The sequence below is a fragment of the Apostichopus japonicus genome, chromosome 20 (assembly GCF_037975245.1).
Source record: "Apostichopus japonicus isolate 1M-3 chromosome 20, ASM3797524v1, whole genome shotgun sequence".
In the NCBI taxonomy this organism is placed as follows: domain Eukaryota; kingdom Metazoa; phylum Echinodermata; class Holothuroidea; order Aspidochirotida; family Stichopodidae; genus Apostichopus; species Apostichopus japonicus.
The window spans coordinates 11,789,127-11,803,203 of record NC_092580.1 but is presented as its reverse complement, the minus strand read 5'-3'; the positions used below and the strand labels follow the sequence as shown (position 1 = coordinate 11,803,203).

The 14,077-nt window shown below is 37.6% G+C and overlaps 1 protein-coding gene across 1 annotated transcript; it reads left to right on the top strand.

Annotated features, from left to right (window-relative positions):
* The first annotated feature begins 4,768 nt into the window (after positions 1-4,768).
* LOC139961586 (acetylcholine receptor subunit epsilon-like) lies at positions 4,769-13,679 on the top strand. Its single transcript, XM_071960894.1, has 7 exons — positions 4,769-5,190; positions 5,715-5,854; positions 8,518-8,562; positions 9,081-9,205; positions 10,042-10,228; positions 11,189-11,564; positions 12,326-13,679. Exons 1-7 carry the CDS (start codon positions 5,115-5,117, stop codon positions 12,514-12,516), a joined length of 1,140 nt encoding a protein of 379 aa, XP_071816995.1. The 5' UTR covers positions 4,769-5,114; the 3' UTR covers positions 12,517-13,679.
* Positions 13,680-14,077: the final 398 nt, after the last annotated feature.

Sequence of the window (14,077 nt, the reverse complement as noted above, 5' to 3'; positions counted from 1 at the left end):
TAACGAAGATGCATAAATGTAGGCATGAAAATATTCTTATCCCTGGCATTTGGTGGGGGGGGGGATATGGTGCATTACATCCCCTCCACCCATTTTCATGGGGGGATATATCCCCCCTCCACCCAGGATCGCCGCCCATGGCCATATGTGATCCATTTTTCGACCTTAATAATAAGCAACATTTCCAGTAAATATGGACACAAAATGCACAATTTAGTATGGCTGGCATGTCACTTAGTGTTTATAGTGATAATACAAACACAATTACCATCTATGTTTCTAAAACTATTATACCGCCGAACTTCGCCAGAACCTTTTTTTGGCAAACAAAAAATAAAGCATACGGGAGGGGGGGGGGGGGGTTGAGCGATCACCGACATCTCACATAAAGGTCGTCATCAATTTTTTTTTTTTTTTTGCTAAACTTTTTTTTTTTTGGTGACGGCCAATAGGGGGGGCGCGCGCCTGTTGCGCCCCCCCCCCTGGATACGCCCCTGTATTAAAAAATATTTATGAAAAGCAGATTCAAGACAAGATGAAAAATCAAATTTGAACCTAAAAACGATGTCACTACGGATGCCGTTTAGTGACATTTACATAATTTGTGTATAGTAGGTACTGTAGCTCTTTCGTGGCTCCCAAGCATTATATTAATGAGGGACATAGATCATCGCGTTTTTACGAGGATATCTCCTGCATTAGGATGTAAGAGAAGCGGTGAGTGTGGGTTTAGGAAGGGTGGGGCGGAGGGGGGGGGCACGGGGTGGTGGTAAATGACAATGTAACCATGGGGACCTGATAATTCGTTCTATATGAGATTTGAAAAAAATATATATAAGTTAATATCATTATACTGCCTGTTCTCGCTGATAACTGTTAACCCTAAGTTATCGGAAGGTGCCGATAATACAATGCCTTATTTAACAAAGAGAATCCCCTAATTGATTACTTAAAACTTTGAAACTTTTACTATATTCTATTTGGCAAAATATACTTGGGAGACTCAGTAAGGTTCAATTAAATAGAACAAAGATCATTGCGTACTGCGAGTCACGAGGAAGTTTCCTTCATTAGGGTGGTAGGGTATCGGGGAGTGTGGTGTTGAGTATGGAGTTAAATGACAGTGTAACTAAGAAATTTAACAACAACAAAATTCTTAGTCATAAAGTAATTACTACCTGCTCTCGCTGATTTATTAGTAGAATAAGTGGCGCTAATCAGAAGATATGCCTTAAACAAACGGGGTGGATGGGGGAGGGTAGGGTTATAGTATAATATGTATAATACTTCGGAGCCCGAATGATCAGATGTTATACTTACCTAGAGCGTCCTATTCCACCAAGCCTATATGCCTACGTATATTTTACAGCGATAATTGTAAACATATTTCTAATAGTGATAATTGTTATCCCACCCCTACCTTTAAAATGGATGAGATATCGCACTTTGTTGACCATTTGTGCACATATAATAGGCCTACCATCTCATACCCTTTAATGGGAATTTCTGGTGGCTAAATTAGATTGCCGAACAAAATTGCTGATTTGTCTTTTAATCTCACTCGTAGCATTTTTGGTATTGCGAAGATTTTTTTATCTAGTGATATTTTGTAAATGAATCTGGCAACAGCAAATTGAATGATATCATTAGGGTACTTCATCTGCAAATTTCTTTTTTTTTATGATTAATTTGTCAATCATTATTCACAAACAAAACAATATTCAGTTCTATAGAAGAAAAAATACAGAGAACAGCTATGCAAACATTCTAAATGTAACACGTTTCAAGGATAAATCAACAAGAAGAATAACAGCCAAAGTAAAACTTCCTAAGACTAATATAAGCAAATGACACCAAGATAATATGGTCATATATATATATATATATATATATATATATATATATATATATATATATATATATATATATATATATATATATATATATATATAAATATATGTGATCTATACAGTGCCTGTCTGGTACCATTTTATATTGCAAGAAAAGCAAAGAAAGAACAATGAAGTTTCTTAAATACACATCAGCTATATTTAATTTAGATTACAATATACTTTTAGAAAAGGTAAATGCTGCTGCAAGAACTGAGTTTACAAGAATGGCTAATACGATTTAACAGTGATCAGAATCACCCTTCTATACTTTACTAAAAGTCTCTTGCACAAATCGAGCAGAAATCTAAGAAATCCCCACAAAATACCGAACGTAAGTTTACAGAAACTCATTTATTTACCGTGCTGCTTTATACATTCCATCCAAGCACTTAGCATGTTTGTTGTAGTCTTTTTGCTATATCGTTTTATGTATTAACTTTCTGTATGTGTAGATGTATTTTATATCATATCCTATCATCTTAACATTTTTCCCCTTTTAACTTACTAGTTATTCTTGGACTGTTGGTTGTAGTCTGTTTGTTATATCGTTTTATGTATTAACTTTTGTATGTGTAAATGTATTTGATATGATATCCTATCATCTAAAAAAAAAATCACCTTTTATATTAGTTATTCTTCTTGTTGAGGTATTATATGACTCCTCTCTATAAATTTTACATGTATACTGGAAGGAAATAAAAAAGAAGGAACAACATACTATAGTACCGGTACAACTTGGAAACACTTGAACAATGGCACAGTTGTTTCCTTCTTTAAATCTGAGGATTCACACGAGGTTGGGTTGGATATTATGAAGTGCCTGTGAGCGTAAGAGAGATTTCACATTCCGTTTAAAGTATAGTAGAAAAGCTTCCCAAAGCGTTTGAAGGATACTTAGAAACTATTGTCAGAGACATTTCACGTAATACGCTAACTTAAATATTACAGTGGGAGTCCCCCAGGGAGGTCCTCTATCTGCGTTACTTTTTACAATATACACAGATGATATACGTTCTTCAATGGGGTGTGATGTAATTAAGTACGCTGATGATACAGCCATATCCTGTAACATTTCAAAGCGGACACACCTTGAAAATCAAAATGACTATAAATACTGTATTGATAATATGGTCAATTTGTGTGAGCAGAAGAACCTCTTACTTAATCCAAAGAAATCTAAAGAAATAATTTTTGAAAACATTAACATTAAACATCACGGTCTCATTCAGACCAGGGATCAGAAAACTTATGTTCAAGGCTCCATTGTTGAGCGGGTGTCTCATACTATGTACTTAGGGGTTGATATTGACGCCAAGTTAACCTTTACTAAACATATATCTAAATCGATGTCTAAGGTGTATTATATTGTATCAACGTTGGCATATATTACTCCTTATTTTCATTCTAATGTAAGAGATAAGGTTTTCAGCTCATCAATTCTGCCAGTGATTGTGTATGCAGTTCCTGTCTGGTATCACTTTCTACTTGAAAAGGACAAGAAAAGAATTAGAAGTTTCTTGAAATACTGCTCCAAAATATTTAATCTCGACTATGAAAGCCTTGTTGGTAAAGTAAACACTGCTGCTAAAAATGAATTCATAAGACTAGCTAAGAATATACATAGTTCTAAAGATCACCCACTTCACTCCGAGTTGATCTCTCTGTGCAATAGAACCAGCAAGTACAATCTACGTAATCCTACTATCTTGCCATCTTTTAGAATTATGCTTTTTAAGAACTCACTTATCTACAGAGCAGCCATTTATATTCAAAATGGGTTCTTAGAATCTCTGTTATAATCCTTTTAATCCTTAATCTTTAAAACTTCTAATCCTCTATCTTACTTCTTGTTTTTGTTCATGCTTTCATTTTTGTACATGTTTACGTCTTTTATGTATCATCTTTTATGTGTCCTATTTATAAATGTTATCGTTTATACTGGAATAAAGAAATTGAAATTGAATTGAAATTGAAAATGAAGAATTGCACACAATTTTCCGTAGTATGTGTGCTTCATAAGAGTTCCGACTTAACAGATTACGCCAATGGAACTATTATTTTTGCAGCTGAATGTGTTCACATTTCATCATATCCTTTGTCTATTTTATACATTGTAGAAAATAGTTGTAGAAAATAGTGGGGGTTCTTTTAAAATAAATAGGACCAGTATATCACCCTTTCAGCAGCCGGCTCTCCTTGCCCTCCCTACCTCAACATCCCTCTATCCGACACCATCCATGTCACCCAAGAAAAAGAATACTAAAACACTTATAACCGCCCATAACCCACACAAATTCCTTGTCTATGTTATACATTGCAACAAAACGTGGGCGTTCTTTTTAAAATGAATAAGACCAATATACCACCCCTTACAACAGCCGGCTCTCCTTGCCCTCTATACCACCTCCCCTCGTCATATCCGACTCCATCCATGTCACTCAAGAAAAACATACTAAAACACGTATGTTGTTACCTGCGTATAACCAATGCAAATTCCTTTGTCGTTCCATATATATCTGTTTATTTGTAATAGTTGTAGTAGTATAGTAAGTTGAGTCTCTTCTATATCCGACATGCTCAAGTGATTAACCCCCGCCACGTATCACGATCTTGAGCAAGGTTTATTGCTTCCTCGAAATTGTTAATATTAACGTCCTTTTTGCGACTTGATTTTTCCAAGCAAGGTAGTCACGGGCCTTCCTTCCTATATTTGTAATGGCTCATAAAATAATGATACCTGGCCAGTGATTAAAATTGTCGATTTATAATTATTGAGCTATAAAGTAAACTCTGTGTATGAGATATGCACGTTTTACAAACCTTCTATCGTAAAATCAAAGACAGAGACTGAAGTTTCTATTGGTTTCTGTTGTTGGCAACTGTGTATATAATAGTTCGGTGAAGTATGGGGGGGGGGAGGCAGGTTGATGACATTATAAGTCCCGCCATTCTGAAGTGATAGTATACGTTTACTTTGCATTTTTAACAAGCCTGTCGTATAACACCAAGCAAAAGTTTACATTTGTCATGATCCTTCAAGTAGTACGCAATAAATCTAATATCGATCACTGTTTCGGTTTCTGTCTAATAGAGAGAGAGTTTGATATTAAAGACGTGTTAGGATTGTTTATTTCTTATAGTTTGTGATTAGTCTCACGGTTCAGAGTGTGGACACAATCTATTTCGACCGTTAACGTTGTACTATAGTCACCACTGGCAACAATGATGTCTCATCGCTCTTTCAGGAAGCGTATCCTGCATGGCCTTCTTCTGATTTTAACTGTTCTTCCCCGTTGGAGTAAGGACCACCACGTACTACGTTATAATTGGGAATTAGTAGATAACTTAAAATTAAAATCAAAAGTCCATCACGTGACCTTAAGATTATACTGATTTTGTCCGATCGAGTCAGCGACATAGTGGTGTGAACGTTAAAAACCTGTATGATTCGTTGTGAATTCAGGAAAGGCAAATATTGCAGTTCCAAGCAGACTTGTATCTATATATAGTATTCGATTCTTGACTAAATTGTTCGTACCCCGGTCGTACTCGATTATACATTTTCCAGTGTATACTCACACTCGTATACTCGGCATGCCTTTGAATTACTCGTCAAAATCAACTGTGAATCATCATTATGGCCTATACTAGTTTATTTTATACCCTTTACACACTACAAGCGTGATTCAAAAGTTATCAAACCTGTAAGTGCTAATTGCCAGGACGCTGCTGGATCTTTCCAACAAATCAGTCACAATGCATCATGCGCGATGATTAATCAGAAATGCATGATTTCTATTTGTTTTGTTTTGTGTTTTAAAGTTGAATGCGGCGATAATGAAGTCCACCGTGATCTACAGGCCACCCTAATGACAAACTACACGGCTTCTCTGCGACCAGTCAAGGATACCACAGATACAGTTAAAGTTGGATTCAGATTTACGCCAACTATTTCGGTTCTCGTAAGTACTTTTACATTTTGTTTTTCTCGAAGCTATATGTCCATCCTGTAAAAACGATTTTAGTATTAAGTTACTACTTTCATGTAAATGCGCATGTGGCTTCAAAACTGTTGAGTAAACAAACGCAAGGAAAGAAAATGAGCTTAACATAATCAGGCGCGAATGCAGGGGTTGCACCCCACCCCTTTCGAAGCCCACAACCTCCCCCACCCTGGAGAAAGTAAAATAATATACCTCAAAGGGTGCATTCTGAGGCTAACTTATAGACTATTAATTAGGTGTCAACGCCGCAACGCCAGTGTTGTGCCAATATAGTGTTATTTTGGAACGCAAAAAATCCCCTGAATTAACGTTTTTTTCGGACTGATGATAGAGGGTCACTGGAGGGGGGAGGGGGCGTTGCCTAGGGGAATCCCTCCCCCTTCATTTTGCGCATCCCACATGTTCCATCACTCTTATACGTTCATGGTTATAATACCACATTCATTTCGGCTCAGGTTTTTGACCGTACTTGGTATCGAGTCGACTCTTGCTTTTCTCAGGGGTGGGTCGATACCTCCACAATCACCCCTCCCCCCACCCCACCCCCGAATTTACGTCACTGCCTGGATCTGTCCCTATAGGTGATATCAAATGCTGCGCCGGCAACAAAAGTGATTAACAAACAAAGCTATAGGTGACCTTCCATGTGATTTAGAGAGTTTCTAGGCGAAGTAGTTGTTGATGTGTGTAAATATGTGTACACAGTGCAAGAAAGAGATCAATGAAAAGAACTGCAATGTATATCTCTAATTTAATTACATAGGCCCTGTACATGGGCGGGATTACGGGGGGCAAGAGGGGGCATTTGCCCCCCCCCCCACTTTTTCCCAGACCTTAGTTCACTTTTTTGTCGTTTTTGCAGACAAATGTGCACAACCCTAATCGAAATTATTCCCCCACAACAGCTCTATCATATTGGCCTGTTTGTTTCGAATCCAAGTAGAATTTGTGTTTAAAATCGTAACATGTAGCATGCAGAATAACTGGAGCTGGAGCTAGCACATGCATGGTTCGCAGCACAGGTTACGAATCCTGGAGCTAACACACTATAGTGATTCAATTATGCATGTGATGAATCCGCGGCATGTGCTACAGTGCTAGCTTCAGGAATTGATTTTCAAGTGCTGCTCTAATGAATGCGTTGAATAACTAAATCCAGAGAAACGATTTACGAAAGCCAGATTTGCATATTGGGTATATCAATAATTAAATTCAATACACTGACACATAACCCCCCCCCCCCCCGTGTCATTCAACAATATGCAATGGCAATGCCGATGTAATTTTTTACTGCTCGAAATCCTGGAATGATGCATGCAAATCGAATAATGTAAATTACAAATTGGCACTAACACAGTAACAAATTAAATCCATTGTTACAGTATACAGCACTCGGCAGTTTCGTTGCAGTGGCGGAGCGTCCATACAGCCAGAGGGGCGGATGCCCCCCCCCCCTGACGGACTTAAATGGACTGCTGGCGCCCTTTTCAGCTTTTTACCACTTTTTACTTATTCGCGATTATTGACATTTTTACTGCGCTCTCATCTACCTATTGACATTTGTCACATTTTTTTCGGTGTAATTTTCTGACAAAATGCTCTAACGGCTATTTATTCTTCGTTTATCTGCAAATTAGCAAGGCCCAGAAAGGGTCATTTCCGGCGATCTAGGGAGTATCTTTACTCAAAAAATGTCTGTACGCTCCTCGCCAACCTGTGGTGGCGCTCCGCTTAGATAGTGTCGAAAGCGCCCCTACAGACCATTCTCGCCCCCTCTGACCAACACCCGTAGCTACGCCACCGTTTCGGTGGGGGGGGGGGGGGTAAAGGTATGTTCAGTCCCCAATATTTGCCAAGTGCTCCAAGAAGTGGGGACCGCGGGGAGAATTTCGAGTTGGGTGCTGAACATATTCTTGATCGCTCCAATGCACAATATACTAATAATTTTAGGGAGAAAGAACTGTCTAAATGCGATTTATTGTTACCAGAGGTGTCATTTTTGCTGATCTAGGATTTCCTTTTTGCTTAAATTTCGACGCGCCGCGCCAACTGATGGTGGTACACCGCCTAAATAGTGACGTATAAGCTTCAGTTGTACTTCACCATATAAGTTCTTCTATCCGTCCTCCCTAAATGTACACACGTTCATTAATTATTTAGATGCAATTTAAAGCCTATATGGGTGTTAATTTTACCGATCTAATGTACCTTTCATCGAATATTTCGACGCTCCTTGCCAACCGATGATGGCGCTCCGCTTAGATAGTGACGTATAACAAAAGTTGTACATCACCATCTGACCATATGTTCTACTATCAATCCTCTTCAAATTTGTAAACGATAATTAACTATCTAGATACAATTACAGACATGAGATCCATATTTCAAGGATGGGTACATGCAGCTTAGAGCACTCGGGAAGTGCCGTTTCCGGCCATCTGGAGGGTTTGTAAAGCCAAAAAATTTCTTGTACGCTACGCGCCAACCAATGGTGGCGCTCCGCTTAGATAGTCTTGCTGGCAGGTTTGCCCCCCCCCCCCACTTTCACAACTCAAATCCCGCCCCTGGCCCTGTACGTCATTATTTATATATTTACGGTACGTTTTTTCTGTTAATTCAAGGCTGAACATGAACAACATCTCCACCTGCGTGGGATGATGAAGCTGGTGAGTAAACAATTATCTACTAAATATTATAACAGCAACAAGTGCATGTGGATCACCTATCCTTTCACCAATTCTCACTCATATATAGCTACATATATAGAGGTCTTAAACAGGGTATTCAATAAAGCTACGTTCAAGTTTATACATATCGTGTTTCCCTACAACATCATTAATATGTAGTGCTTGGCTTGTTGTCGATATAATGTATATAACGTTGAAATTCATACAACGGATACGGATCCAAATGCAACATTACTTACGATGCTAAATTTTGTCCACCCAGTGGACCCCCACCCCCCCCCCCCCCCACCACCACCACAATTTGACCCACTATAACCAAGTCTTTCGGAACTAAATGCAATCACTTATTACTATACTTACATTACTAAATTTCGTCAACCCACGGTGCGGCCACTCTCAGTGGAATCCCCTTCCTTCCCCTCCCGCAATTTGGTCTACTAAAACATAATGAATGGAGCTGCATCACTTATTTTCTTTCTAATTCTGCACTGCACAAGACTTGGGAGGATTATCGACTGTCATGGCAACCAGATGAGTATGATGGTATCCTGGAGACGAGACTTCCTTTGACATCGCAGGGTGATGAGCTCATTTGGAGGCCAGAACTGGTTCTGAACGAAAGGTCAGATATTAATGCTCAATTGGACATCAAAAAATGTCACCATTGTTAAAAGAAAATGGACAATCTTATCCGGAAAAATGTGTTGTTGTTGTTTTTTTTCTTCTCGAAATCTCAACCATTTTCATTACTTTGACTTTTTCTTTCAATTTTGTGTTGACTTTTTATAACTCCAATATTCTGACCACTTAATGTCAAAGTTGTACGTTATGTTCGACTTTTTTTGATAAAAAATGTCGTTTGTTGATCTCAAATGTTCCCCAATTTTGCAACATTTTTACTAGCCTATTTTCTTCTCTTATTATTTTCTACTTGTTCTTTTTAGTGGATATTAATAGCATTCAATCGTTGAAAACAATTAATACATTCTTGAAATGATGGCTTTTTGTATATCGAAATTTCGAACTTTCATATCAACATGTCATGGGAAGTACGCTCACGTGAAATTATCGACGTAAATTCTGTCTGATGTTTTTTATCGGTTCCAATGAGCAAGTCCCTTTATTATATGCTTTTCAATTTCACTTCTATTGTCTCTTAGAGGTCTTATAGACTAGACTGGTGGGTAACAATGACATATTATGCAATTACACAAATATTTATATTTGGTATTGTTATATATATAACTATAAGACGAAAGAAGAAATATAGAATACAAGATACAGAGAAGAATTAAACTACAAAACACAATCACTTAATATGAGCTTAGCCGAAGTAAAGTGATATGTGGACTGGGGCATCGCCGCACATATAGCCTATACACGTGCGATTTAAAAAATGCGTGCGGTATATATTACATCATGTAACATGCAATGTATTACATATTGTCTTTCACACAGCGTGAGTTCAGACTTTGCAAGTTTCATACCGGAAACAACCGCCGTCGTAGTGAAACATACGGGAAAGATTTACTGGTACACTTTAGCAAACATGCAGTCTTTCTGCAGTGTTTCCGTTCGTAACTATCCGTTCGATAAACAAACTTGCCATTTGACATTTACAACGTGGCTCTACCAGACAACACAGGTAAATATTTCTATGATCGAAGTATGATAACATATATTCTTAAAGTTTAAAACAAAATGACATACATTCACACACACGAACACACGCACACGCACACATGCAGGTGTGTTTAACATTCAGTCCGAGGAACCCGTTGTTTTTCCATTGTTCATATCATAGAAATTGAAATACTTCAATTTAGGCTATGGTTCATATCCACGTACCCTAACCTTAACCATACCCATTAAATATAATTCTTCTGAGGACGCGGTGAAATGAAGTTCGGGGACTTGTTATTCTTTTCTTCAAGTCTTCAGTTAGAAATACGAAACAAGTATACACAGATACACATTATGCCTGTTTGTAATGGATTTGCCAAAAAAAAAAGAAGAGTGATTCGAATCACCCTGGTAATGGTTTATTTAATTTTGTTCACCTTCAAATCGCCGTCTCCGCACTTTCAGGGGGAAATAAGCGTCTAACGGATATAGTAGTCCACCCCCCCCCCCCCCCCATCTGCTGTGAAATGATTTAACTCGTCATAATGGGATATATCTGTATTTCTGTTTAGTTTGTTATTGGTCCTATTTTTAGATTTTCACAAGTTTGACAGATTATCAGCCTTTTTCTACATACTCTTTTTTTAACATTTTATAATCACTTTATAGATTTATTACATTTTTTTTGCATATCTTTACATAATTGTTATTATAAATTTCTTACTTATATTTATTACGGAGCAGGAAGAACGTTATGATTTTCGATGTGTAAAATGTTTATACATTGACTGAATAAATAAATGAAAATGAAAAATCACTGTACTATAAACAGTCTTTCTGCGAACCTCTGATAAATTTTACACCTCGTATATTTTCATTTCACTGACTAATGTAAGACGTTTTCTGTATTCTATATTGCGTTTGACGGTCAGCGGATACTGGTGAGGACTTATTCTGTTTTCTCATTTCTTCCCCTCAACAGCAAGAGTTTTATGCTGTCACAGACCTGATTGACGGTAATGCTTACAAACAATATGATATCAAACATGGTCTATGGGAACTCGATATTGCAACAGTTGATGCTAACGTGGCTTCTTATGACTGTGATAGCTGTGAAAACCAAACACAATCTTACGTACACTACGTTTTGGAACTCAGAAGAGGTGAAAGGTTTTCCCATTTTCTGGCCATAATTCTCCCATGTTTAATTATGTCAGGATTGACTACCGTCGTAATTTGTTTATCTGACAAGGAAGAGACACATACGTCTGAGATTGGACTAACTTGCGTCTTAACTTTGTTTGTGTCCTTGACGTTCGTTTTCACCAAGCTGCCTTCCACTGGACAACCTATCATAGGTACGTATATATAAATAAATATGTATATATATATATATATATATATATATATATATATATATATATATATATATATATATATATATATATATATATATATATATATATATATATATAGATATATATATATATATATATATATAATATATCAATATAATATATTGACAACATATCAATATATATATCAATATATTAATTGTTCCAACTGGCTGCATAAAATATACTGCACTATGAATATTCATTCAAATACCTATACTAACGTCAGTATTCACCGAACGTTACTGAAGCGGTTGTATCTCATCATGTTAGGTGTGAAGAGTTTCTACATGATTCTAACTTATATAATCACATTTTATTAAGATTTAAACGATATAATCGATATTATTTGAATGATCATGACGATTTCGAGACGACTTCTGAGCGTGGTGAGGTGGTAAAGACCCAATCGGATTGGTGGGGGAGGGGGAGGGGGAGGGGGAGGGGGGTGGAGATATATTCGCTATACCTAATTAGTTATATTTTACGGAAGCCAAAATGTTACACTTTAAATATTTTTTTTATCTCAAATACGGAGTTGTATGTATGTTGTATTCTGGAAGTTTCACTTTTGTATCTTAACGTTATTTCATCGTTGTATTTCGCAATTTTCGAGATAACGACATGAGCGACAGTATTTCTATGTAGTGTTCTTTCTGGGCGACCGTACTCGCCAATCTTTTTTGCATTATTGTGCAGTTTCATGTATTTTATCTTCCATATAGGTAGTTATATCATCTGGCTCATTATCGAGGCCGTGATGGTTACTGTATACGGACTGATCAACGCTCTCAACTTGCGCAAGAAAAGACCCAGGATGCCATGGCTGAGGAAAACGAAATATTCCATAGTTGGCGTGAAAATAGTTTCATCAATCATTTATGCCATTATCTTTGCTGTTGTGTTTTCTAAGTAATAGTAGGTTATCCCGTGTTCCGTTAATCGCTTCAAAACAAAAATGAAAGTAAAATCGCGTAAAAAATAAACCATAAAAATAACATGAAATGCACCGGAATATGAATGCTGTAACTATAGGAAGCCATTGTTGATTTTTAATTGCTCTGAATGTATAGAAAGAGTGTATTTTCCAATTTATTCCTACTACAAATACCACGGTGGAAGCACGGGGAGAGGCACGAAAACGTTTGAGTGATCAAGTCCCTTTCACCCGCATGCTCACCTATTATTGGCGACGTCAATGATTATTCCTTTAAACGCCCTCTTAAATTAAGAGACACTTTCCTTTGTGTATTCGATGAAATCGTAACCTATGCAGTCATGCAGTAAAGTTAACAGTTTTATTTTTGTTGGGAACGATCACATTAATGTTTTGGTCTGTTTTCACTCGAAAAAAAAAAACAATGTTTGGGTTGACATCAAATTTTAAACCAGTCTGGACTTCGAACAAGAAGTGAGTATTTTTTCCAGTCATTATATACAAGTGTGCGTTCGGCCCTATGGCCCCATCCCGCCCCACCCCCACCCCACCCACACCCGAACCCCACCCTCATCCCCATCGAAATCACAACATGGTTATTGTTTGAAACGAGCAACACCCGTTGATGATAGGAAGGTTTAACAAATTACAGATGTATTCATTCACACATTATACTACCAACCTATTCTTCATTTTTCTGTACCATTTAAATGAATACGACAATGGACACAACGAAATAAACATGGCCCATAATCACCCCTCAAAGAGCATTACCACAAGATTACTTAATATTGCCTTTATTTGTCTGTAGCACAACCTCCATTATGATCCATTTGGATAAATCGATTGAGAGAGGAGCGTTCCTTAGTGAATATATAGAACCATCAGAATATCTTATTTCACAAATGTTCCTACAATATGTGTACACATCCATCAACTCTCTGCATTTTTTCATTAGGGAAAAGAGCGAAGAGAAAACACTGTAGACAGAAATAATTTGAATCCTCTTTCGATAACAATTACTAACCTAAAATTCTGAACTGTGAGCTAAACCGCATAAGAACATAGAATTTCTACCTACATATATACAACAGCATGGATGAAAGGTACTTCTGGGCCTCCGTAGAAACAGTATGACGTTCGTGGAAGCGTAGCCGCAGTTTTTCCTGCTCTGTTTTATGGAACGCGGAAAGGGTCATCATTTGGCGCCGTCCACTCAGAAATGGTCGTTCGCTCAGAAACCGTCCACTTAGAGATCGCCGCTCAAATACAGCAGCCGTCCATTTTGAAATCGCCGTTTAATGTGAGGCGCCGTCCACTTGGAGATGGCCGTTGATACACAGACCGTCTAATCAGAGATTGCCGCGCAAACACACCCAACTTTTCGGGAACCGTCCACTCAGAAATTAACTTATAAACCGTCGCGACTGAGAAATGGTCGTGATTCAGAAATCGTCCATTCAGAGATCGTTCACTCAGAGATCGTTCACTCAGAGATCGTCGTCTCAGAGATCGTCCATTTGAGTGACAGCCAAACTTG

Excerpts from the sequence above, each read along its gene's own strand:
- LOC139961586 (XM_071960894.1), top strand. The coding sequence starts at position 5,115 with ATGATGTCTCATCGCTCTTTCAGGAAGCGTATCCTGCATGGCCTTCTT. Across the intron at positions 9,206-10,041 it reads GAACTGGTTCTGAACGAAAG|CGTGAGTTCAGACTTTGCAA; the intron begins GTCAGATATTAA and ends TCTTTCACACAG. Across the intron at positions 11,565-12,325 it reads CACTGGACAACCTATCATAG|GTAGTTATATCATCTGGCTC; the intron begins GTACGTATATAT and ends TCTTCCATATAG.